At 40.2% G+C, this 26,649-nt stretch overlaps 1 protein-coding gene across 1 annotated transcript; it reads right to left on the bottom strand.

The window, feature by feature from the left end:
* Positions 1–453: 453 nt before the first annotated feature.
* Positions 454–25,745, bottom strand: mbtps1 (membrane-bound transcription factor peptidase, site 1). Its single transcript, XM_085280520.1, has 23 exons — positions 25,424–25,745; positions 22,129–22,689; positions 19,668–19,931; positions 16,099–16,314; positions 15,823–15,933; positions 15,304–15,413; positions 15,092–15,208; positions 13,857–13,924; positions 13,330–13,432; positions 12,234–12,385; positions 10,266–10,427; positions 8,920–9,064; positions 8,564–8,752; positions 8,152–8,324; positions 7,952–8,067; positions 7,629–7,785; positions 6,119–6,243; positions 5,917–5,994; positions 5,649–5,789; positions 5,436–5,567; positions 4,043–4,169; positions 3,444–3,574; positions 454–1,376 (listed from the first exon to the last, which is right to left on the bottom strand). Exons 2-23 carry the CDS (start codon positions 22,355–22,357, stop codon positions 1,168–1,170), a joined length of 3,255 nt encoding a protein of 1,084 aa, XP_085136646.1. The 5' UTR covers positions 22,358–22,689; positions 25,424–25,745; the 3' UTR covers positions 454–1,167.
* Positions 25,746–26,649: the final 904 nt, after the last annotated feature.

The following is a 26,649-nucleotide window of genomic DNA, read 5'->3' as shown; positions in this document are numbered from 1 at the left end:
TTTTTTAAATATACAAGATGTTTATTTTGGACATGATGCTACCCATGTGAGTCATAACCTCGGGTAGGCTTTAGGGTGGGCCAACACTAATCGAAATTGCTAGCCCACGACTGCACAGGGTCCTCAGTTTCTTAGATCCACTTCGTAATCCTCGTCCTCTTATTCCAGGCCTCTTTTAGATAGTCTGCTGGCTCGGTGCTATATTGGCCAGTACTAGCATAAACACAACCTGTGACTGAACAGTCAACCGCCAAGCTGTATTGTGGGTAATTCTAAGAATGAAAAATGTTTTTCCATTGACTGACATTGTGCAGTTTCATAGATCAAACTGCTCTAAAAATAAAAAAATAAAAAAATAAAAAAATAATATATGAAATATGCATTATTGAAAAAGAAAAAAAAAAAATCAGCAACTAATAAAATTATTAAAGTTAAAAGAAAGAATCGGGTCACTTTGATTATGCTTTTTAATTGATGAGATACAATTCTGTCAATGCTACTGTGCTGACCATGAGATCAGGAAGGATGTCATCAACAGAACGCCCAACCACAGTTCATTCATCATATAAAACCCAAAACAAAACATAAAAAGACTTCTTTTTAACAGATATGGGCAGGACTTATAAAACCATTGACAGAAAACTTAATCACCCTGTGGCTCTCATGCTGAAAGTATCAGCATCACTTCATGTGTCTGTGTGTGCGTTTCTGTTTGGATCTCCACTAACAGCTTTGTATTTGTACGTGTGTCTTGTATTTTAGTAAATGTGTTTGGGCTTGGCAAATTTAATAAATATAAAAGTCAAACACATTTCATTCATAAAGAAATGGGTCAAAGAAGAGAAACTGAAATGTGGACACTATGTCTGCAGGCATTGTTAGGACCATGTGTGTTTTATATCATGTGTAAACTGTTCAATGGTCCACAAATACATAAAAACACCCCCAGCAGCTTCGAACAGACAGGAGGCACAAAAAATTTTTCTGCTTCCAAAAAAATTCCTGGAGCAGGTTCACGTCCGCCAGGCTTCAGTCTAAAGACAGGCATATGTCTGCCTCAGCAGTTCATTAAGACTCCATGTAATTCCAAAGCTCCATCAACACAAGTTTTCCTTTTAATAGCATCTCAGTTTTACAGGTAAACCCAGCTGCAGTTCAACAATGCAGCTAAACTGTGGGGTTCTTCCCACTCGTCTGCTGCTGCTGCTGCTGCTGGAGGTACGTGGGCCGTTTGATGCGGGGTTTCCTGCGCTTGGGTTTGCTCTTGGACTTTGTCAGCTGGACCACAAAAAAGGAGAGGACGACCATCGCTCCCAGGAAGGCAAACACGGGGATGGTCTGGCCCACTTCTTGGTTGTAGCGGCCAGGCATTATTCCTAAAAGGAATAAGAGGGCAGAGGTCACCACCTTTATTCTCACTCATTATTGTTTAAATAAAATGTTAGGTGATGTTGAAGTGATGAATGATTGTTGTCTGTGGAAGCTCTTTGACTAAAAGTATTTTAAACATTAGAAATCTTAGTACCACATTAGTATACAGTACTGAAAAAAGGAAATAGGTACAGAACTACTGAAAAATGCAAATATAAAACTAGTACTGAAATACAGAGTTTGTACAATTCCAGCAAGCCACCTTCATCCTTCAACATATCCTGAACTCTCTTAAACAACCTTTCCCATTTCTGTAAGTAGACTTCAGGAATTGTTCTCCAGGCTTCTTAAGGGACATTTAAAGCTCTTTTTCAGATGTTCGTTGCCTCAGCTCTCTGTGAAGATGATCTCACGGGACCTGGGGAGGCTGACCCATGACTGATTGTGCTCCATTGTGTCTTTTCTATTTAGGTATGGTTTTTTTTTTTACTGATTTGGCAGTGTGTTTGGGACCACTGTCATGCTAAGTAATGATTGCAAAGGGGATCAAATTGACGGTACTTTTTCAGTACTTATTTTTAAGCTCCCCAATAACACTGGCTGAAAAGCAACCCCGAAATATGACAGTCTCTCCACCGTGTTTTACAGAAGGCTGTAGTCTTTCCTGACTTCCTACTTGCATACTATTATTATCTGTTGTTGATTTTCAGCACAATTCTTGTGCAATTGGGTATATGTCAGCCTTTTCTCCTTGTTTCCCCATCCCTAAAATGTTTTTTTGACAACTACCCTTCCATTGAGACCATTTCTGACGAGGCGTCGGCAAGCAGCAGATGGATCCACCAAAGGGCAAGATAATCAATTTCTTATGGACATGACTTTCAGGTACTGTTTTTCTGCTGTAGATGATCTAATAGGGCAGTAATTTATTTTGCTTTTTCCTCCACCAGCCAAACCATTTCATATCCACATTGTAAGTTACTATTGGACACTGCAAGCAACCCTGTAATGTATTTAACCCCTGTCATATGTCAGTCAACAGTATTTTTTTTTTTTTTTTTTTATTTCCACTGGTATCCATGTCATTTGCTCACGTCAGTTGAGAGAAGTTTGCATCATTAACAGTTACTTCATCTGTCATTCTTACCAACATCTAAACTTCACTGAAATTTCTCATTCTCTAGTCTCAACATTCAGGATAGATTTCTTCTGTGTGAACACCCGTGATTACGTCACATCGCTTGTCTCAATGAATTAATGAAAATCATTACCAGCTGCTGGAAGAAAGACGTTATTCTCCAACTTTATTTGCTGGTCTTTGGACACTTGCTTTGTTTCGCCTTTTGAGTCAAGCTTAATATTTAGTACCCTGAAGTGGATCTTCTGAGAAATTCATCTTTACATTGCAACAATCTGTGATGTGTGCTAGTTACATGCCAGACACAGTATAAAACCTTTGTGAAACAACAAGAAAAGGGCTGTAGCACTGCCCACGATGCTAAAAGAAAAGCCTTCCTTCTGCCAATGTAGATTCTAATGTTTCCTCATTTTTCAAAGCTCTCATCACATTTTACTAGACTCGTGTCTGAAGTCTTCTTTCTTTCCTGTTTCCTAATAATAGAAGCCACTGTTCATTATTTATTAGCCTGGAGTCCAACAGGATCAGGCAACTTTCAGCAGTTGTGTCAGAGCAATGCAGACACACCAGTCTAAATGCAAATCACGATGCACTAAATCAAGTTTTGACCTAACTGATGCTTTTCACAGGTATCTTAGTGCTAAAGGTGACGCTAGGTCTGCTGAACATCAAAGAGATGTTCAGTTCAAATAGCTCCGACTTTGGAAATTGTACTTTTTTTCCTTTTCTTTTTTTTAAACTGAGGACAGTCAGTGTGACCATGTATAGGGTGACTAGTCGTAAGAGTTGTACTTTTAAAACTGAAAGTGTTTTGTCTGTGTTTTAGGACAAGTCTCATGAATTTAAAAGAAATAAATAAATGTATCCTTATGAGTTTCATTAATGTTCTTTTCAAGATAAAAGCTGCATTTTAAAAATTTTGCTTATGTCTTACCTCCAGGGATGTCCCAGGCCCCGCTCTCTCCAGGTGACAGAGGCCTGACCTGGGGACGGTATGCCCTCACGTTAGGCAGAGCCACTTTGTCCAGGTCCACAGAGAGAAGCTTCTGGTGCTTCCATAGATTACTGGGAGCACAAAAAAAAAAACAAAAACAAAGGAGTTTGAGAAACTGAATCCAAACGCATGTCTGTGTTTTGCTTGCCTTCCTCATTCTTAAGTTCATATTTACACTTGTTCTATTTGGTGACAGGAAAGAGAGCAAATCCACGTTTGACTGTTCAAATGAGCTGCTTCAAAGCATCACTGTGACAGTTAAATCTGGCCCCCCACCCCCCGCTGGGCTCTTTCTGTATACAGTGATGTGAGGAGGAAAAATGATGAAAATGTTGACAGCAACATGCTCAGAAGGAAAACTAGACTGTGATATTCTCTAGACTATCTGAAAAACATGACAAGAAAGAATTCAGCATGAGCTAATGCAGCTGTCAAAATAAAATGAAATAAAATACAAAGAAAATAAAGTCTGAGTGACAAGTGAGCACTGGGACATGCAGTTTCATTGACCAGAGAATTTAGTTGCTTGAGGAACCTACCTGGGGGCTGTCTCGTTGACTGGCTGAGGCTTTGCCCATGACAGATGGGGACAGGCCGGTAGTGGGCGGGGCTTCGGATCTCCGAGATGGGCCTCTAAAACCTTGGAGTACCGGTAGAGATGGTTCCCTAAAGGCAGTTGCAGAAAGAGAAAAAGCAGAGTACCAAAAACGTCAAGTAACACATCTACTCATATTACAGATGTAGTGCGAGAGCCTTGAGGTCACTTGTAGAGCTGGAGCAAAAAACCTTGAACTTTGAAAATGTCCCAACGAGTCCTATTGTAAGACTGTTGATATAGCAAATCAAACAACTCCAAACAAGATCAGCTTTTAATCTGTCTATCACTGATTTTACATCCAAGGAGTTTTCATGTTTGTAAATTTCAGCCAGTGGTGAATCATAGCATAAAGCAGGCGTGACTCTATAATAAGAGGCTTCGAAAAGCACGACTGAAGCTTGATTTAGACATGCACATGAAATCTGCATCCTGTTCTTTCATCCCTATACGGCATCCTTCCACACCATTCAAGTTGTTGTTGTATGCATTTATCGGGAAGTGCACGTTGGGTTGCACAAATTTTAGGGTGTAGGGTTACAATTGGGTCATGGCATAAGTCAGCGGTCCCCAACCCCCGGGCCATGGACCAGTCCGTGAGTCGTTTGGTACCAGGCTGTGAGAGTTGAGGCTCGGGTGTGAAAATTATGGTTTTCGCGGAGGGGTGGGGGGGTTATCGTTAACTCAGTTTCTCTGGTCTTTTCCTGTGTTGTAGTTGTGTCTTATTTTTTAAGAAATATTTACGTGTTACCATAGCGACCAGAGAGCATTAACGGGCAGAGAGGAGAATGTTACTCTCAATGTTGTTGGCGCATTTCAGGAGAACGCTGCTAATAAAGTTTCACAATTACACAGTGAATTCGCGTTTATTATTATTTTTACAAAATACCACAGTTTTTGTCCTGGTCGTATCATTTTATTTTGTTGCATTTATCCGTGACACCTTAATGGCCAGTCCGTGAAAATATTTTCTAAAACGGTCCGTGGCGCAAAAAGATTTGGGGACCGCTGGCGTAAGTTACGACCAAGATCTGAAGCAGAAGTATAAATCATGTCTGAGATGTTTAAGGGTGAGGGTTTTCTGGTGTTATGTGATTATTTAACATGCAGTATAGTATTAAAGCACTAGAAATCTAAATTAAGTGATTTTAAATGGCGTAAGTCACGTAATTAAAATAAACTGTATGGTTCTTCTACGTATGTGACGTAGCTATCTGTCAAGACAATGTAGAGGTAAACCCAGAATCTACAACACATATGGCTAATGCTCAAGACGAGAAAAATTTAACAGAGTAGAAACCATCTCAGTATAGTATGCAGGCCTTGTCCCTCCTCACCTTCCAGTCTCTGTGGCAGTGGGTGCTCGGCACCTGTGGGAGGTGCCACTCTGCTGTGTGAATGGCTGAGGCTTGGCGGGGTCATACTGTAGGAAGTATACTGAAGCAGAGCATCTAGCAGCCAGAAGCAGTCTGTGAAATATACATTTAAATAATTAGCAAGTAAGTAAATTTTTCTCTCTGTACCTGTGCAAAAACACACAGAGGAGCTACCTTTCTGCCTGTGACTGTCATCTATACAGTTTGAATCTCCGTACAGAGCGATACGACCTCCCCCATCAGAAGGCGTTTGGTACAGTCCGAGGATGGGAACACCCTCCACCACTGCGGTCTCTTGCTTCAACACTTCCAGACCTGTGAAAACACACACAGAGTGTTACATCTGAACTAAAGACACACAGATTAAAAAGTGGCCTGTCAGCTAGCATGGCTGTTGGCCAACATTAAACCAGGTTAAACACTCTTAAAGGGGTGCTGGCACCTTGGTCCTTTAGGTTCTTGGCAATCACTATTCCATCTTCTGGGAAACGAGCAATACTGCAGCCAGAGGCGTAGTACACTGAGTGAAAGAAAAAAGACAAAATAAGCTTTATCTTCAATAAAAAATGTAACAAATATATGAAATAAAATGTAATTTAAACAAATACATGTGTGAAAATTAAAAGTATGCTTTTATGTCTTACTGTCATGATCAGCTAAGGTGAAGTCCCCCTCGTACAGGCCGTCACTGAAAGCCATCCCCCACACTGAGATCAAGTCGTTCAGAGCTGGTATGTTAGCGCCCCCTGTGTCCGGCATCCACCACTGCCTAGAGGTTGCATAAAGAAAATCACACCACAATCATTAAATTAAGGCAAGAAAAAAAATTTAAAAAAAAAAAAAAATCCCACATGGTTATGAGAAGGTTAAACAAACTATATTTTCAACTTAACAAGCAGAGGACTGATCTAAGAAAATAAGAAGCCACATGAAAAAAAACAACTTTGAGAACAATTAATCAAAAACCAGTTTAACTAAAATCTTCTCCAAGTTGCAAATATCTTTCATAAAATAATAGTAATGCTAAAAAAAAAATACTTTAAATATCAATACAGAGAAAACTTTACATTGGCAGATTATTTCATAAAAACAAGAATTGCTTTTTAGGTTCCCTGTACAGTCTTCTGGGTTGTTTTGCCCAGAAAAGGCAGCTGTGAATGAAGCTCTCACATGAACCAATGCCATTCAATTAAAACTGAATTACTCAACATAATATTTGGAAGCCGCAAAGCCTATATTTAACGGAGTTAAAGACGTTTAATCCTGCGGATACTGAGTGACAGCTTGGGTAGGATATAACGGGAGTAGAAATCACTGGTGAGTAATTGTAATCTCTGCATGACGACTCAAGAAGTCGTATGATGTACAGACTGAGGATGCATAGATGCAGATTAAAAGAAACTGTGATACAGTACAGTACCCAACAGAATTTCCCATGCAGTCATTATATGACATGAAGCAGCTGTTTAATCAGTGAAGTGTGCAGGTGGAACAGAAATAGAAAAAACATGCATAGAGATTCTCAAATGAGAGAAATCAGTCAGAGTGTAACTGACTGATGCAAAATATTTTTTCCGCACAAGTCATTCTATTAAGCAAAATTAATCCAAACCACTCTGCGCCAATTATCAGCCTTTTCTGCAATTATTAAGGGTGTAGAGCTGCTCTAGACTGATGCACTGCATCCCCTTACAAATGTTTTTCCATTAATTGTTTTCAAAAAGTTGACAGCAGTTTATGTCAAATGTATTAAAACATTTGATGTTTACAGAGGAATCTACCACTTTCTACAACTGATGATTTTTCCTCGCTGCTGTGAACTGGCACCATCCTGGTGAAGCACATTAACTGTATCTCATTTACCAGCATTCAAAAGCTCCCACATTTGTGTTTTTGCACAGAACAAGACATAAAACAAAACACTACATCAAAAGAATGAAATTTAAACTACCAGCAATGACTAACAATCATTTTTGTCATGTGCAAAATTGTGTTCACTGCCAGAAAATCCAACAAAATTCACGTGTCAGGGATTCTGTTAAATTCACAGCTGAGCAACAAAAGTAAAAGCCGCGCATAAATTTATTTACAAAACAGAAGCCCGTATATATTCTCTTATCTCAATCATCACTGTCATACCACTGAGTTTAATACCTGGTGTTTTCGTCGTAGAACTTGACCTTCCTCATGACAGAAGTGTTGTACCAGTCGCTGAAGATAATGAGCGACAGACCGTTGTCGATGTCTCTCCTCAGCTTGGTGATCTCCTCAGGAAAATACTCCTCCTCGCTGTCTACCATCAAGAGTGTGCCTGAAGGGACACATGAGCAAATAATCCTTTAGTTTGTCATCTTTTTCTAAACCATAAACAATGAACACTCGGGGAGAAAAGCCTCTAATGACTGCCTGGAGCTCCATTGTTTGGGAGTAGAAACATTCTCATTTTGTTGTGCGATTTTTAGTCTCTGTGTTCGTACCATACTGACTGGCATCAAAGCACGTGATGGGAGCTCCCAGCACCTCAACAAAGTACCCCATACTTCTGAGGTGCTGGTACATGTCCCTGAAGTTAGTGTGGATGTGGTCCCCATTCCTGAAAACACAGAATACTAATCAAAAGCACAGAAAAGGAAAACTAAAAAGATTCAGTGAAAAGACTTTATTTGAACACACGAACCAGTCTAATGGGTCGTTTTTCATGCGGAGGTTGTCGCGAGGAAAGTAGCCAGGAGGGTAGCGCAGGTTGTGGTACTGATCCCAAAGCACCCTCTTACTGCGTGGAGGCGTCGGCACGATCTTTACCTTGATGGGCAGTTTGACTGTGGAGGTCAATTCCCCTCCAACCTCCGACTGCAAAGAGTGAAAAAGATCAGGAAGGCCGATGAGTAATGTCTGTAGAGCAGTGATTAGTTATTAAAAAAAATTAATAATCTGAGATCATGTAAATAACTTCTATGTAATTACTAAATATACACTTGAAGTAACACATCTGGTAAAAGATACCCGAGCTCATATTAGTTTAAGAAAACAGACAAAGAGATTGGCAACCGCTGCTCTAAAGCTACTTAGAAGACAGCACAGTGACTCACGTCGTTCTCTGCAGGTGATGCCACTGTGACCATCACATGACCTTGTGCAATCCCTTCCCATGACGCTGCTTTCTTGGCCACAGAGATGGACACAGCCAAGTATCCGGCCCACGGCCACAATACCGGTGAATATGAGATGGCCACATCGATGTTGTCGCCGTTCTGAGGAAGGTAAGGCTGCCAGATGGGCTAAACAGAAGGGAGAAACTTTTAAGTCGGCTTAGAAAACCATTAGATCATCGTGATGTCAAATCCTGGTGAGTTGTGATACAACTTTCCTTCACTTATTATGCTAAAGCACTTCAGCGCCATTTATTTACAGGAAATGCAAGCCTGTGTGGGGATTCTTTGCTTACTTTGTCCACAACTCTGCCGGTGACACCCATGCCGTTGAGAATAGTCACATTGACAATGGTGGGCATTCCTCCATAGTAGATGGGCTGAGAGCAATAAGGCCACATGTATGGGCACTCTGTTAAGTCGATGTAGCTGGGAGAAAGACTGGGAGGAGAAAAGCACAAATTCTAAACAAGGGTATACAAGAACTAGTTACTAAAACAAAATATTATAAAATAATAAATTTTAAAAAAAGCACATTCCCAAAGACTGTATGTTTAATGTCACTGTCCCCCAGTACTTTTCTACAGAAAAACAGAAAGTTTGACTGGGGTCATGCCATGTTAGCTCGACTCCAGCAGACTAATTTGGATATTGGGATCCAATCATGGTGCAGAGAAAATTGAGGTGATGTCAGCCCTTATTAAATGTAAAAGCTAAATAATATATAAAGCATCTCAGATCAATTTGAGGCATGCTGGAAATTCTGCTGCTCAAAAATTAAGCCAATGCAAAAAAAAAAAATAAATAAAGATGCTTCAGTTATAAAAGAGAATAAATCCCCACAGACTCTAAAGTTAAAATGAACAACTTCAACAATGAAATTAGTGGTACAAAAAAAAAAACAACCAACCAACCAAAAACACCCGTTCAATATACATTTAATATAGAACATTTTTTAAAAACACATCAACAGTCAACTAATATGTTTTTTTATGTGGTACAGCCTATCCAAGAAATCTCTGCTCCAGTTTTGTTGAATGAAATTCGACTATTTCAAAATCCAGATGGCGACAGCCCAAATGATCATATTAGTGGAATGGACCTGACGCAGTCTGATATTTAATAACGGATCAATGTAAGGGTTCAACTTCGGTCTGCAGAAGTGGAGTTTGAGACAGATTTGAGACAGTCCCCCTTGTGGGACTAATAAAGGAATATCAATATCAATATCAATAAAGGAAGACTCAGCCAAATATTGACCCACCTTTGACTATGAAAACTGAAATAGCAGACTAAGTCTACCTCTGTCCTTCAGGACGGAGCAAGCTCCAAACTTTCAGGAGCCTCACTGCAAGCCAACTGCCAGTATTTGATACTCTGTAGACTGAATGTCAGTCATGCAGTTCTTCAAAGCGACTAAAATTCTGCCAGTGTGAGCCAGTCCTTTTCCTCCCAAGAGTGAAGGCTGTGACAACACTGGGTTGGCCTCCTTTAGTGTTATGTAATTGTTTTTCATACGCCTACAAGCGTGGGAAAATATTTATGTACACTAAAATGAAGCTGAACAGACTCCTTGTTGCTGTGTGTGAACGGGCTGTGAATCCATTAACTCCTCTTCGTCGGTGCTCATTTTTACATTTACCTGGCCTGAGGTCTGTAGCTGTTGAGGATCTGGTAGGCTCTGATCAGGTCTAGTTTCCCGTGGCCTTGTTCAAACATGTTGACCCCAGGCAGTCTACGAGCTGAGGCAATCAAAGCCTGCTTCATGGAGGCTGGGTTCACCAACTCCCGGTTGAGGACAGTGCTGCAGGACAGAAGAGGACAGGCTGTGTTTCTGTGAATCTGCTGGTGTCACATTCCTAAGCTTCAAATTCAGGACACTGCTGGAGGAGAGATGAGGGATGGGTTGGTGTGTGTAGCAGTGCGTCTGTCTTGTCTGGGAGAAAGGGAGGGATGACTGCTGTCAACAAGGGGAGGATGATGTTTGATTTCAGCAATATGAGCTCACAAATGGGTTCAGTTACAGCTCAACAACACGAGGACACAGTGAAACGGGGACACATTTCACTGCTGGCTCATGTAAGATTACAAAACCATGGTTATTAAACCAGATTTCACTTCAGTATTATGTCCCTGTAACCTCTGATGTCAACCATCTCTAATGGCACATTTGCTTCTCAGTATCATCACTTCAGCTACAACAGACGAGCCTCAGAGAGCTCCACACATCATGTAAGAGTAATCACAGCATCTAATGACTGTCCTGGCACCAGAAGGCATGCTTTCATGACTCGATTACCTGAGAACATTACTCCATTTTTTTTTTGTTTTTTTTCCCCCATACTATAAAGAACCGAATGGCCTCCTCATTAACTAGCCAGCTTGATCTGTTCTTGATGAGAATACTCTGCATCTGTACCTGCTCTGTGCACGCTGACTTTTGCTGTTGCAAAAGACTTTCATTACACACCTCTGTCTGCTCATATGGCATTATGACACTGGAGGTAATTAAACCTCATCAAACTTTAGTCTTACACTACTAGTAACTTCTGGTGTCATCCTACGCTGATAAGAATCTCATTTAAACCTTCAGTACAAAAAAGGGGAAGTTTTTAAATATCATCTATTTAGTTACAAGTGAGGGTTAAATTGGCTAATATGACTGACAGTGACCTGTCTGCTAGGCCTCCAAAGTGACCCTTGCCACCATGTTTGTGCTATTTTAATTGATATAATATATGGGACGGCCCATCTCAGAAGTGCTTCTGTGTTGGTGAGTCTAATTCTAGTATTTATTAGCCTCCTATCTAGCGCAAATTAACAGGTAACCATATCTGTGCATTACTCCTATACAGTTTATGAATGTAATGTGACAAAGCTTGCCAGCTTAGCTGATAATTCAGCACTTCAGTCTCATACACATAATCTTAAATTTTTACTCAAAACCCCCCACAAAAAACAGCATGGTAGCAACTAGCATTAACCACAAGAGCTCGAAATGCTTTCAAAAACCAAGCCAAAGGTACTTTACAGTGATCTTCAAAGAGTTACAAGATTGAAGGTGAATGTCTTGATGCATGCTCAATCATCCAGGAAAGTAAATACCAAAAGGTTGATTCTATTACACTAAAACCAGATGAACAGAATCAACCTTTTGAGATTGAAGGTGAAGCTTATATTATCGGACAATTTTGTTTTAATTTAACCTGCTGTGCTGCATGCTGCCTATTATGTCTCTACATATCATGTTAACTGTGCAGACTCTGACTGTGTGCACAGATGGATATGCAGGTGGTTAGTTCAGCTGGCACACTGTGCCTGATATAGATCCCTAATGCAGTTAGCAAAATAAGAGTAGCCATCTGGAATAACCAGACTATAAAAAACTTTAATCTGAATCATTTTATCGTAAAAGTTTGGGGTTTTTTTTTTAGCACTCTTCATCCCAATACAAGTTGTTTTGGGCAAGATTTCTCTGTTATCTTTAACATGTATGTCTTTAACTTAGGGGCTGTTATTAAGGCTAATAGAACTAAGAAAGTCAGATTAAGAAAGCCAGTAAAATACCTCAGGTTCATACAGTATAGCATAATGAGTTTATCAAACTCACCTGGCCAGGAGTGTGACAGCACCAGCCACCACAGGAGAAGCCACACTGGTGCCAGACAGAGAGCGGCATCCCTCCTTCATCCCTGAGCCCCTAACACCAGAACCGTAGGTGACGATATCAGGCTTCACTCTGCCATAACCCCCGGGCAGCTCCTGAACACAAATGGGAAACAGATGCAGAACATGGTTGGATGAAAAGCAGCTCAAAACTGCTGCAAGCCTGAGTAACTGGGGGAAGACACAGAAGAAAATATTCTCAATGGTCAGCCAATTCAAATATTTTGATCTTTCCACTTAACAATAGAGGCCAGTATCAGAGAGTACAAAAAAAGTACACATATTGAGACAATCTGCTCATGCTGTATCAACACAGTTTTGAGGACAGCAACCTAAGCATAGCTAGTTTCCACTGTGCCTTTAGAGAGCTATGAAGTGCTCTTCTCTGCTCACTTACTGTATACATCTCACTCACACACCACCTGTTTGCTAGAGAGCGAGGCCTAAAGCTATAATTCTAAATTTGAAAGGGCTGTTTTTCATGAGCTTAAACTTATGTTTCAGTTTATGTCATTACGCCTACTCGTTGAAGTCAGCAAGGCAATTTAAAGCCAGTCTCTCAAAGCTCAACTACTGTTTAAAATATGAGCGTCAGCTTAGATTTTACATGCAATTACTATTATGAAAGTCAAACAACAGCAAAAAACAAACACTGAAGCAGAGACCGAAAGTAGGGGGGAAAAGCCTGTCATTTTGGGTGTTTTTGATTCATGTGGGAGTGAGAGCCTCGTTATGCTCGGCTGGCGCTGATAGAAGGGGCACAGAACATCACTGAATCGGTGAATGAAGTCTTAATCAGATCCTAAAGCAGATGTCTGCTTTTGCCTATGGCTGATAAAAAAAAAGAGAGTGTGTGTGAGAGAGAGAGAGAGAGACACTCTACAGTAAGTGGATGATGGGATGTGGATGAGGGATCAGAAGGTTACCACATGGTTGGCCAGCTCAAAAAGCAGAGGGCAGATCTCAGAAGTAGATGTCTGCCAAGATGACGGTGTGTGTCAGAGTGTGTATTCTAGGTGTATTTTCTTGCAGCAACTCACCCAGGTGGTCATGCCTCTTGAAGAAAACCTGGCAATGTTGTCCTCAAAGTCAATCCCCCCAACCCCGATCACATCCATCTGGTCTGCTGGGTTATTCAGGGTGCTGAGAAAGATCAGTTTAATTTAGTGTAAAATAAAATAAAAAATTTTTAACTGACAGTTTCCAAAATGTAATATTAGGACTTGCTTTGCTTGTTTAGTGATTTTTATGTAGTGACAAAAGAAATGTTAAATAAGGTAATAAAAACTTGTTAGGGTAAGTAAGCATTTTCTTGCAATTAAACACAGACGAACAGGAACAGAAAAAGTCTTTTATAGTGACTATACTCCAATGTGAGGCAAGTATCTATTTACACTAATGGTGCTATGATGTGGAAAATGCTGGATTTCAGTGGAACCATGTGCACTTTTAACCACAACACTGGAGTAGAAGTGAAACTAAACTAAGACTCTTCTGCTCATCCCTGTTAATGCACACGATGAACCCTGTAAGCATGCGTGCTGCCGTTATAGCAATATTAGCATACCCATACAAAGGTCCATCGTTGCCAATGGCAGAAACCATGATCACTCTGTTGGCAGTCAGCTCCCAAACCTGCAGTCAAACATGCAAAGAGAAAAATGGAGTGTGTGAGGTTTAACAGCACATAACGCATAAGGTCAGATTGTATTTTGATAGCTGCTTTGATAATTTGGGAAGCCTCATCCTACACATGTTTATGGGAACATATTTATGTGCATTACTAAACTGTAGCTTATAAACTCTTATTGTGTGTGGCAGCTAACCTGTGAAGAAAAGCTACATACTGATCATTCATATCTCCTCATCGGGGCAAATTCTTACGAATGACTAATTAAATTACCGTGTTGTGCCATGTGCATAGTAAGTAACTTGTTATTGTGACTTGTCACAGACTGTTCCTACCATCAGGTCAAGATATTTAAGTGTAAAACATGTGAAATTGAGGAGCAATTTTTTGGACAAGTGTTGCTACTGAAATATGGGGAAAGAGTTTAGCACCTTCTCAAAAACAATCATCTTTTTCAAAGCAACTCAAAATGCAGGACAACACATAATCGTGCAAGTTAATCTGCCATCATAAACTCAGACTTTTGGCATGTTGCAAGTGATCTGTTATCAAGTCTGAGGTACCCAGATTACTAAAACAACTTTTAGAGAGCAGTGACCAGGGTTCATACTCAGACATGAAGCTGACAAGTTCAGGGGTGCATGTCTAAAAGGAGCTTTAATTAGTTAACATGAATGCACAGCAGAGGATGACTGATTGTTTAAAAGGTTTCAGAGACAGAGCTGTTTCCCATTATATTCAGTACATAATTCACATCTTGCCCTTTAATCAAGAAAGAGCGTTTGATCTTGTAACAACAAAACAGATGTTAGTCTATTCAGCACTTATTGTGAAGGTTGACATATTGTTTTTGTAATTATCAGTGAGCACTGAAAACTTGAAAGAGCAGTCCCAATGTTGTCATGCATGCGTTTATGTGCCTGGTTTGACCCGTTTGAGCTTACAATTGACCTGGCTATTGCTCATTGGCTTATTAGAGCATTGTCAAACAAACTTTATGTGTAACATAAAGGAAGAAAGACTGGGGACTATTTTTATATTTAGACAAATTTTAAACCATGTGGTCGCATTTTCGATCAACCTGGTTATTTTAGAGACAACTTTCCTGTGCTTTGCATTCTTATTTAATTAAGCAACTATGTTTCTAAGTTAAATCCCGAAGTGTGCATCACCTTATCAACAAAGGGGTGGTCCATGAAGTCAGGTCCTCCGATGCTGAGGTTCAGAACATCGATCTTCTTTAGGATGGCGTAGTTAAAAGCATCAAGGAACCACGAGGTGTACGAAACCTAGTACGTGGGGAGGGACAAATACATTTTATAGTATAAATGAATTTTACAGCAACGCACTCCAACACCAGCAGTGCATTGTATATTGTATGTACCTGGTTGTTGGTAAAAACTCTGAAAATGTGCAGCTCTGAGTCGGGAGCAAAACCTTGACACTCCCTCATACTAGCTATCACTCCTGCTACGAATGTACCATGGCCCAGACCTGAAAAACAGGATAAGCAGTTTATAATAATCTTTCTTTGTCTCTTCCACAGACAGAAAGTTTGTGACTTTTAATATTACATTATTTGAAAAAATAAAATGCAGTCCATTAGTTATTGTAAATGCAGTGACATTACTATTAACCAATAGCACAGATGGATGAATCATTACCATTATTAATGACCAAGCTCTCCTAAAGCCACTCTAGAAGCAAGTCTGGCAACTTGGCAGCATTCTTTAAACACCTCCAGGCACTTATGACTTGTTAAAAATTATGTACAACATTTGTTGACTTCGCACCATTAAAAAGGCCTAAAAGGTTGTTTTTTTCCCCCCTGGAAATTACACTTTTACAACCACCTTTGCTTCGCTGTTATGTGAAATTCACCATAATATTTATTGATCCTCACCATCATCCAGTGTCTTCTCATTAGTCCAGTTGGTCCTTTCTTTAACATTCTTAAAATGTGGATGCTTCTCACTCAGGCCTGTATCAAACACTGCCACCTTAACACCAGAACCTGCACACATAAAAGAGATTTAAACAATTTTATTTAATTGCTTTGTTGACCTATATGATTTCTGAAATAAAGTTTAAAAGCAATAGTTAAAAGATCCTTCATTTTATGATATTTTGTAGCAGATGCGCGTAAAAGCAGAGACTCAGTCAGTGGGCCCTTTCTTACCGGTGTGTCCCATCTGCCAGAGTACATCTGCCTGCAGGATCTGGGCGACGTGGCGGGGAATGGCCCGCAGCAGACGTCTGCTGGAGTGCCGTCCGGTAGCATGCCAGAAACCCGAGCCGAGTGAGAGGCTGGTTCGTCTGAAAGGGCGGGATGATTGCCACGACTGCCATTTTTGGGTCCCACGGGTGGCATTGCAGGGTGCAGCAGGTTCAGGTGCTGTTGGGACAGAACACAATTGAGACAAACTATCATTCACTCTGCTGTAAAGCCACATTAGGACAAGAATTGAGGCCTCCCTTCATTAAAACACCCCGCCACTGCCATCGCCTTCAGCCCCCCCACTGCAGACAGCACAGTCCGGCTTATCATGTTCTGATGCTTCATTGGAAGTAATTTCTTTACATCTGGCTTCAATCCCCCTTTCTTCTTACATCTATTAGCTGAGAGGCTGATCACAGCAGCCTAATTTAAGCCAATCTTTTTGCAATGTGAATCACATGGACAAAACCAATTATCAGTGGGTCATCACGATGCATGAGCAGTGCCCTGCAGGGCTTTTTATCCCTGTGAAGTAGAAGAGTACAGAGTTGATTTCTTTTTTTTCTTATCTTTTCTTTTTAATGAATTATTTCAGTAGGTTTCACGGATTCAAACTGTGAGTTAGAGAAATGTGCACTTTTATTTAATAAGACCAGGGTTTTTTTTTCCTTTTTAAAGAGTTGTTCTCTCAGTCAGGAGCTGCTAAATTTTCATTAAACTACACAAAACCACTTTTCTGAAATAAATGTTTAAAATTATTACCGTTTTACTGGGTAGCCTCACCTAAAAACAACCAGTGGTGATCTGAGGGGTGCACCATGAAGCAAAATAAATGGCTTTGTGAGCTATGCTGATCTGATAGTCAGTTTTTCTGTGTCCTGAAGGTGGTTTAGCTAAATCACAGTAATAAGTAAGGCTATGTTTCCAGTTTATAGTTAGTTTAGAAATCTTAGAAATTAACAGCAGCATCAAGATCAAGGCGGTTTTCTGCAGAAAGTTGATAATCATACCCAACGATACCCATCAACTCCAACTGGGGTTTTAGGTTTTGTTGAACCAGCTTAGGCAAGGAAAGCCTGGCTGTGTCGAAGACTAAAGTATACCCCTCAGGCCTTTTGTGTTACTGTGTCATTTTTCTGGTTTAACGGGTGCTTTTAATACAGACTAACATTACAATGCAAAAAAAAAAAAAATCACACAGTGTAGTCCAACAATTCTCATCTCCTTTCAAGGAAGTGATCTCTTTCCACCAACCCACATCCGAACAGCCTTTAACTTTGTCCAGTGTTTTTGACACAATCAATTTTTTTTTTTTTTTAAGTTAACAATGACTTTGCCTTAGTCCATTGTGCAGGAGCACTGTGAGAGCGAGGGAGTACATATGGAGAGACAGTGAGAGAGGAGCTGCAAACTTTAGCACGATTACACCGAGAAATGTTTTATGTTTCACGTCATCAAACTGTATCGATATTATGAAAATAGATTAGGATTTATCCATTCCTACAGCCCATTCAGTTAAAAGCCACATTTAACCACAGAGGCTGTATTCTATACATTTTAAGCACTTTATTTGTCTCATTCAATTTAGAATCACCAGTTAACTTCACATGCACCAGCAACTGCAAGACTTTTTTTGGTTTTTCTTTTTGATTTGAGGCAAATACTTTCCAATAATTGTCTCATTTAAGTCTTGAATTTTATGCTTGCATATGGCATACAGTTATTGATTGTATTTAGTTAATTTTGTGCCTGTCCCATCAAGCTCCTGATCAGTTTTAACATGTGATAACGACGCTTTACTGCTTCCCAGATGACTCAGTTTTAATTTTGATTAACATATTCCTCAAACAGCTGCATGCCTTTTTAGTTTATCAAACTTTATTTGCAGCTGAAAGTACCTTTCATCTTTCAAACATGTTTGTGCTTCACAGATGACTGAAAAAGATGCTAAAGATAACTGAATTCGGGTTTCTAGTAGGGCTGGGCCATATCATACCGTTCACGGTAATACCGGTATAATGTTGGGCAACGATAAGAAAATGAAATATTGCGATAGAATATGGGTAAAACACGCATGTGCAGTGCCTTTGTTTTCATACGCACATGGCGGAAAAAGCATGGCGGCGACGGAGAATGAGAAGGGCGAAAGCGGATCGTTGAATGAAACGGATGAACCAGAATTGTTTTGTAAAAATGCTGCAACTTCAGTGTGGAACTGGTTTAGCTTTTGTCCGTCAGATACACAACAAAGCACTATTTTTGGTAGCGCATGCTAGCGGGCCGTCGTTATTACCGTGTTTTTTGGAAAATACGGCACACTTAAAATCAGCCTTTGATTTTTCTGAAAGTCGACAGTGCCCCTTATAATCCCGTGTGCCTTATGTATGAATTCTGGTTGTGTTTACTGACCTCAAAACGATTTTATGTACACGGCGCTCGAAAACCTGTCAAATGTTTTAGTACGACTTTGCTGAGCTATGAACCCGCACCGCTTGATGGATTGTCGGAGCATTACGGCTATTGTAGGCAGGAGCCTCGCGAAGTGATATGTACTGCACTTCAACATAATATTACCGTATTGTGGCAGGAGCCTCATGTTGAAGCACAGCACACTTCACAATATTACCGTATTGTGTGTGTATAACCTCTTTTTAAGTTTTGTGGATATTATACATGGTTATGCTGAGGATATGTCGGCCAATTTCCACTGGAAATGCCTTTTGGTCAAACTGTCAGCGAGGAATTTGCTTTTGCACTGTTAAATTTTTATTTAACTTTAATGCACATAAAAAACAGCTGCTTGTTCAAGTGAAAATACATTGATCGGGTTTTTTGCACTAATTAAGTTGTGGTAAAGTAATTTGTCTAGTGTCAATTATATCGTCAGTTCTATCGTTATCGAAAATTTTCAAATGTATATCGTGATAAATATTTTTGGTCATATCTGCTCTAGTTTCCTTGATATCTAAAACTGTAATCGCCACTAGTTGACCATTTTCAATAATAAGAAGTTGCACTACAAGGTCACTCCATACTGAAGCATCTGTTTATGCAGCCTGGGGGCACACTCAAGTCTTTCATCCAGTGCCAGGCTCAGGGCGTGCAGGCAAGCCCCACCACACTGACTCACCTACTGCCTCAAATGGTGAACAAACAGACTTTCTCTGTTCTTCCTCCCATCCCCCAACACCTCATGCACACACACACACACACACACACACACACACACACACACACACACACACACACACACACACACACACACACACACACACACACACACACACACACACACACAGAGAGAGTCCAGTTTCTACACCCTGAAATTGGCCTGCACTTCAAATAAAGATATCAAATCCTGTTTAGCACCACTAAAACAGTGGAGGTAGAAAAGCATCCCATGACTGAACAAACAAAGACATTCTGTGAAATTCAGCAGCTAAACAGCTTTCTGTATCAGTACAGACGTGCCAACCTTAGAAACACTGATCCCTTTTCCCCACACAATAACACCATATTGGCAGACTTACAGGGAATGTATTTGAGCGTGCGGAATACTTTTCGCTGCGGCGTCACCCTCTTGATGTAAGGGTGGTCCTCCAAGGTCAGCAGGCTCCTGGGGGAAGCTTGCCGGATGTGGAGCAGTTCAAAGTCGCTCGGGAAGTCCGAAGCTGGGTTTTCTCTTGGAACAATGTGCCACTCCAGTGCGCCATCCCCAGCACCTTGCAAGGCTCTGCTGATGTACAGGCTGCGAGCTTTGGCTGAGAAATACCCTGTAAATGCTACTATGTACTCTGTAGAGAGAGAAGACAATACTGTAAAGAACAGATCGAATACGAGATCCACAACTAGGAAGCGTACATTCAGGAGAGAGACATCTTTTTAGACCACCTATCCATGGAGCGGTGTGAAAACCAATACAAATACAACCTTTCCACTGTGACCAAACACTACATTAAGACATTAGTGGCAAAGCAAACATGTATCTTGTTAGTTAATATGAATAATTTGGTCAGAAATGAACAGTTGATTAAGAAATACATTAAAAGCACTCTCTGCTTTCTAAGTGGTCTGACAAAAAATGGTTTTAAATTTCAATGTTTATGTGGACCACAATTTTAGAAGGACAAAGGATATCAAGTGGCACAAAATACAATATCTGGATTATGTAACTACACAGTTACTGATCCATTTGTGCTTTAAGAAAATTGAATGGATGAGGTTGCAACAAAGGAATGAAGGACATGAATGGATGCAATTCATGCTCATACATGCCACAAACTGACTTTTGAAATTATTGTGAAAAACGCGTGCGATAACTTCCTTGTTGTGTTTTCTCTACTCTATTATTAGTCTTATTACAAAAAACAAGGGATGGTCCACTATTGAATAAGAAATTGAATTGAAACGGTTAGATTTAAATCTTAGCAATGGCTGCAAAATAAAGTTGTAGTGTTTTCTCTAGCCAGCTTCCCGATGGACTCAAGTGAGTAATTAAAAGTAAGCATGAAAGCTCTGTCTGTATAGAAGATTACTTTACACTTCATTACTTTCCCCAAAAAAAAACAGATAATATCACTTGCAATCCCAAATATGAAGCCACACTATCAGAAGTGGGTAGCTAGCTTGGCTTCACCAAAAGTAAAGAAATCAACCCAACAGTAAATCTACAGCACACCAATAAATTTGTCATAAGTAGTTTGATTAAATGGGACAAATACAGCATGTTAAAGACAGCAGATCTTTGTTTTACAGGAGTCACAGCTGTGCTTTGCTCCTTCTTTGCCAAATGAATAACGTCTTCTGAAGTCTTGTGTAGGGCTGTGCAATATGACAAAATCAAAACATCTATCGTTTCATTTAGCTATCGTTTGTCCATGCAAAATACAGTGTCTGGATGGCCACCATGCAAGCACAGAGAATACCAGCATGGCCAGTGAAGATGAGGCAGAACCAAGTAGCTCCAAACAAAAGGACCAGTCAAATCAAATCGAGGACCTAAACGAGGGGCTACCTCTGTAGCATGGATATGGTTTGGTTATGAAAAGTCTGACATGGACCAGAAAACTATACTATGCAAATTATGCCGCAACCACGGACTTAAACACAACAAACCTCTTCTACCACCTACGCAAGAGCCAGGTGAAAGTGTATGAAGAGCGTTTACAGATGAAAGAAGATATGATGTGACTCCTGAAGGAGAGCCGTCAGCTGCTCAAAATAAACCTTAGACTCAAACGTTAGAACAGGCTTTTCCCCGCAGCACACCATGCAATAAATACTCGCAAAGAAAATGGCGGCCGTTACAGCTTATATCTAAAAATATATTGTTTCATGCATCGTTCAACACTCGTCTCCAGGTACACGGACGCCCAGCTTAAAACACTTCACACAAGTCGAGTTGCCCGAAGTTCACTGAATTACAGAAAATGCACCATTTTGTGACACATATCGTTATCCGGATGAGATTTTGGTCATATCTCACAGCCCTAGTCTTGTGCTACGAAGACTTCAGGAGATATAAATCTTCTCTCTAATACTCAACAAGAAGGGTAAAAAGCCCCTTTCATTAATAAGTACAAACTATTCCACTTGACTCTACTGTGTAAGAGACAGTTCTGTGATTTTCCACATGTATCAAAGACTTCATCCAGCTAACAAGCACATCTTAAAACAGAGTTCTTCGCATCCATGACTGAGCCACATCATTTCACTGACATGTTGACATGCGTCTTCATTATGAAAAACACTGCACATTCACTTATCTTATTTCTAGGAACAGCTGCAGAGACTAATAATAGCAATTTTTTTCACATCCCTTAAAGCAAAATGTATGAAAATAATGAAGAAACATGTCACTGAGTGCAATGGAGTGACTTAGAGATGTCATTTTAATAGGCTTTGGATAAACCTACCATACTTGTTTTAAACACTGTATTCCCCATCTGATAAAATTACATTGAAACCACATCATCAAGAATAATTTCTTACCATGTTCCACCACTTTGGTGGAGAACTCCAGTTTGAGGGTTAACTGGGAACAGTTTGTGACAGACTGTGAGGAGAGGGCATCTATTTTGGGGGTGTGGTCTGAAGTAGATTCGGCTCCTCCCTCCCCATCCATCCCCACCACAGGCAGGAAGCCTGCAATCAGCCCCAAAAGCATGGAGACCCATGCGGAAAGGAGGAGCATTTTGAGTTGTGAAGTAGTGTTAACCATTAGTTTGACTGAGCTCTTTGTAACTGTGGGAACAGCCAACCGGCTGGTTAAGAGTCAGCAGGTGTTGGAACAGAGCATTTCAGGTCCACAGTTCCACAAATGAGTCCATAATGCAAGTGACCTGAGCAGCTAGATTAATTTCTTTCTGCGTTTTCTCTCCATGGTGGCGGTCCAGGGTGGCGGTTCAGCAGCACTGTCCGAGTAGGAACAAAGATGCCATGTTGATAACTGGGAAAAGTGGACAATTATCCAGAGCTGTGGATGTTTGGGAGGAGAGCTGGAGCAGTGAAACGGAAAGTGCTGCTGGATTTCTTCTACAATCTCTTGTTTTTCTGTGTAAGACAAGGAGGGAAAAAAACAAAAGCAGTAGGTCAGACAAAAGATTGTCACATTTAAATAAAATTACAACACAAAACAACTAGAAGGTACTCAGAACAACTTGAAAACTTCCCATTAGACCAGCAGTAATAATACCAGCTGCTGAGATTAATAGTGAATTGATTTTGTGGCCCTGCAGACATATGTAATCATATGCCTATTACTTTCACAGCTGTGGCTGTTTAACAATCTGCATTTGATGGCAGAAATCCAAGACTTAAAACTGTGCACATGAACACTGTCAACATACTAACAACAACACTAGAAACCTTAAAATTTAAGATTGTCACCTGATTATCTCATCTTAATTTACATGTGGTGATGTGTTAGTTATACATGGAAACACAGCCTTTAAACAGAAAAAAAGTTTAAAGCAGTGCAGCAATGTCTGCCAACAAATATGCAATGCAGATATGACAATAGCTACATGTGCTGAATCTATTCAGTTGCTCTTGATCTTTTTCTGTGTATAAATGTAAATATTCAATGCAAATCCTGCAAGTCCTGTGTTTTTTTAATCATTTATTTTTCTACTTCTACCATACCAGCGTTTAATAAAACGAACACATCATGCAATGCTCAGAGAAAGGAGTGTTTAACCTGCTGTGTGCAAAGGGGAAGGAAGGGAGGTGTTCTATGTAACTACAATGGGGGCATAAACGCCTGTTCATTATTTAGCCACTCGTGAAGAGTTTGAGGCAAATGTGCAGCTATGCAGAGAACAATATGTGGTGAGCCTGTCAGGGATGGTTCTATTGTCGGACTGTAATTAATATTAAATACTCCTATCCCAAGAGAAAGACATGTTAAAACCTCCAAACCTCCACATTTCTAAAAAATTTATGAAGCTGTCAGCTTGCATACCACAAGTTGGTTGGACTTTCTAAAAAAAAAGAAAGTTGACAAAAGTAGATTTGCACGAGTGTGTAGTGTAAACAAGTGTGAATTATATTCACATTCATGGTGCACTTGTGGTGGCGATACCCAATTATCCTTACCTTTAAGTATCAAATCACTTAAGCATAACTTAAACCATCTGCTTCTCCTGGCGACACACACACTTCTCTATAAAGACCACTTATAAGCATTACTCTGTCTCACTGGTGAATGAACACAGCTCATAGACTGTCAATGCACTGCTTTAATTAGAATTCATATGAATGTTATTTTGACAAATAATCCACCTAAACACATCCACTGCTCCTCAGCAGCAGCTGCCACCCCAAATAGGAAAATGTTTCCCTAAAAAACTCAGAAAATGCTCAGGAATGATTTTAAAACAACAAATAAAGCTGTGATTATAGTGACATTAAAGATATATGGGAATTTGTTCACTGTGTGACAACATGCAAACTTGTACAAGAAGCCTGCAACTTTTTTAAAGTTCACTTTAAGTACCATCTTGCTCATAATATCTATGAAGTTGGTCAATGATCGGAGTGCAGGGAGTGAATTGTTATACTAGGTCAAGCATACAATAAATATGGTTCTTTTTAACCTAGACATTCCTATGTGATCCCAGGAGGATGCAAAATTATAATTACAGTCAACCCAGATTTAGTTTCCTATAATTTATATTGTAAAAGAGATAAACACATCCCACTGTTATCTTTACTTTCATCATCTGTGTGTAGTTACACAAAACCATACAAGTACTTCTGATATGGTTGTACACATGTGTTGGGGGTGTAAATAAAAGTCTGCGGCTGGTCTACTCTCACAGGAGGAGGGCCAGTCACTAGTTCCGGCTCAGGGCAGGAACTCTACATGTAGGAGACAACATAAACGTTGAACCTACCCTAAACGACTACTGGTTTAGATGCAGCGCTGTAAAAATAGTCCCACCACTGGTTAGGGCTGGGCTGTAAAAGCCAAGCTGGGACCACTTGTGTCAACATGACATCAAGCCACAAAAAATGGCATCGAGCCTCCAGGCACAGATTAGTAGGTAGAGCGCACCCCCACCCCAATTAGTGTAAAGATAAGAAATACACAGCAGTGTTATAAGTTAGTGATATTTAGTGTAAACCAGGCAAGATACTGAAAACAGTTGTGGGAGTTTTGGAGGTTACCTGCAGCAGTTGTTTGGATAGGAATGTAAATACCTTGAGATCCCAACGTTGAGGTAAAGATTCATTTTGCAATATGTAGAGATCCATGAACTAACCAAACACGCTACAAAGCACACTACAAACACACACGCTCTAAAATCCAGAGTATACAGTAGACAGTACACAATAGCTGCAGTGTCTGCGGGATTAAGCTATAATTTCTCGACCTTAAATAGAGTAAAATAAATTTTACTCTATTTTTTCTATCACTACATTTACATTAATACACTACTGTAATCCTACATTAATAAAACTTAAAACACAAGCAATTTTGTTAACTAGGCCATAAACAAAGTAAAGCTGTATCAAACGACTGTATCATAATAAATACAGCAAGCATCAGCAGACATATACTGTAGGCGGAATATCTCCAAGAAGGACAATCATTTTACGGGCAGTAATTTAACGTAAAGGAACGGGTAAACATTCCGCTATCTGAAACTGTTTTCTGTAAACAAGAAAACATGCTAATAGATTTTTTTCAGACCAAGCGGTCTATCACATGTAAATCGCTAGCTAGCTAGCTTGGTGTTATTATGCAGCGCCAGCTGGTAGCTTGTCTGATAAATATACTCACACAACACAGTTAAATCCCAGGCTTCACATTTATCTGGTGGTCCGTGTCGTTTGATGTCCTTGTGTTGATGTCTCGACGTCTACTCGCTTGTTAATTTTACGTCCCCTCGAACAAAAGCTAGCTGCAAACTCACTACAGCCGCAGACCACTGACGTCTGGCTTTCACGGGATGCCAGACTGTTATTCTTATCCTGCTTAACCTCCGGTCACATTTAGCCCTTTTATACATTTAAGATGGCTAAAACGCTGTACTGCCACATATTTTGCGTCGATATGGAACTCAAATAATTATACTGCCATCGAAAGTGCATTCTTTCCTGCATCCTGTATCATGATATGCGGCACTTTTTAATATCAAACCTGGCAACCCAAAGGGCCTCGCTTTAGTCCATTCTTCCCGGCCATGCTGCGTTTTTGCCAGCAGTGGGAGTTGTTCACCATCGAAAAACAATAGTAAATAGGGCAGATAATGTAGCAGCATGGTGCTGTATCAGTACATGCTCTAATACGCTTATTTCCCTCACCTTTCTGTGAATAAACTGCTGTATTTATTCTTAAGTTAGGATTTTATTTAGTTGGTTATGTTGATGCTTTGTGAGCACTCTTGAAAATATTTAGACATTTAAAATGTACTGTTTTCATTGTTTTTAATTGTATATATCAATTGCTGGATCTACTAAGGAGATGCTCTATCCCCATTGACAAGACTGGCTACCGACTACAGAATGAAGCAATCACCAGCCACCTCCTCTACACGGATGACATCAAGCTGTATGCCAGGAATGAATGAGGTATCAATTCACTGATTCACACCACCAGAATATCCGGGAATGAATGTCATTCAGACTGGAGAAGTAGGTGGATGGTAACAAAGAGGGGAAGACTGTCTGAACTGAGGGGATCGTGCTACCAGAGGCATCATTGCAGACATTGAGGATGGCTACAAGTACCTGGGAATCCCACGTGCAAATGGGAACCACGAAGAGCAACTAGATCAGGTACCCTGCTGGGATAATAAACTGGCCGAAGGAGGAGATGGAACCCACTGACTTTAACACAAGGAAGCTCCTGACCATGCACGGAGGGTTTCACTCCAAGTCCAGCACCCTGACACTATACGCTAAATGGAAGGAAGGATGCCTGGGACTAGTGAGTGTCAGTACCAAAGTCCAGGACGAGACATCTGGAAAATGCCCACAACTGACCGAGTGCTTAGTGAATACCTC

Source organism: Mchenga conophoros, linkage group LG7, assembly GCF_057382185.1.
Source record: "Mchenga conophoros isolate Kocher_MC1m ecotype Shallow Benthic linkage group LG7, M_conophoros_male_GT1.1, whole genome shotgun sequence".
Lineage (NCBI taxonomy): Eukaryota > Metazoa > Chordata > Actinopteri > Cichliformes > Cichlidae > Mchenga > Mchenga conophoros.
This window is presented reverse-complemented; position numbering and strand designations above follow the sequence as displayed.

Bases quoted from the DNA above. Each gene is read 5' to 3' on its own strand.
- mbtps1 (XM_085280520.1), bottom strand. From the start codon at position 22,357: ATGGTTAACACTACTTCACAACTCAAAATGCTCCTCCTTTCCGCATGG. The intron at 13,433-13,856 runs GTATGCTAATAT...GATCTTTCTCAG, and splicing joins AACGATGGACCTTTGTATGG to CACCCTGAATAACCCAGCAG. The intron at 6,244-7,628 runs GTATTAAACTCA...TGCAACCTCTAG, and splicing joins TTCTACGACGAAAACACCAG to GCAGTGGTGGATGCCGGACA.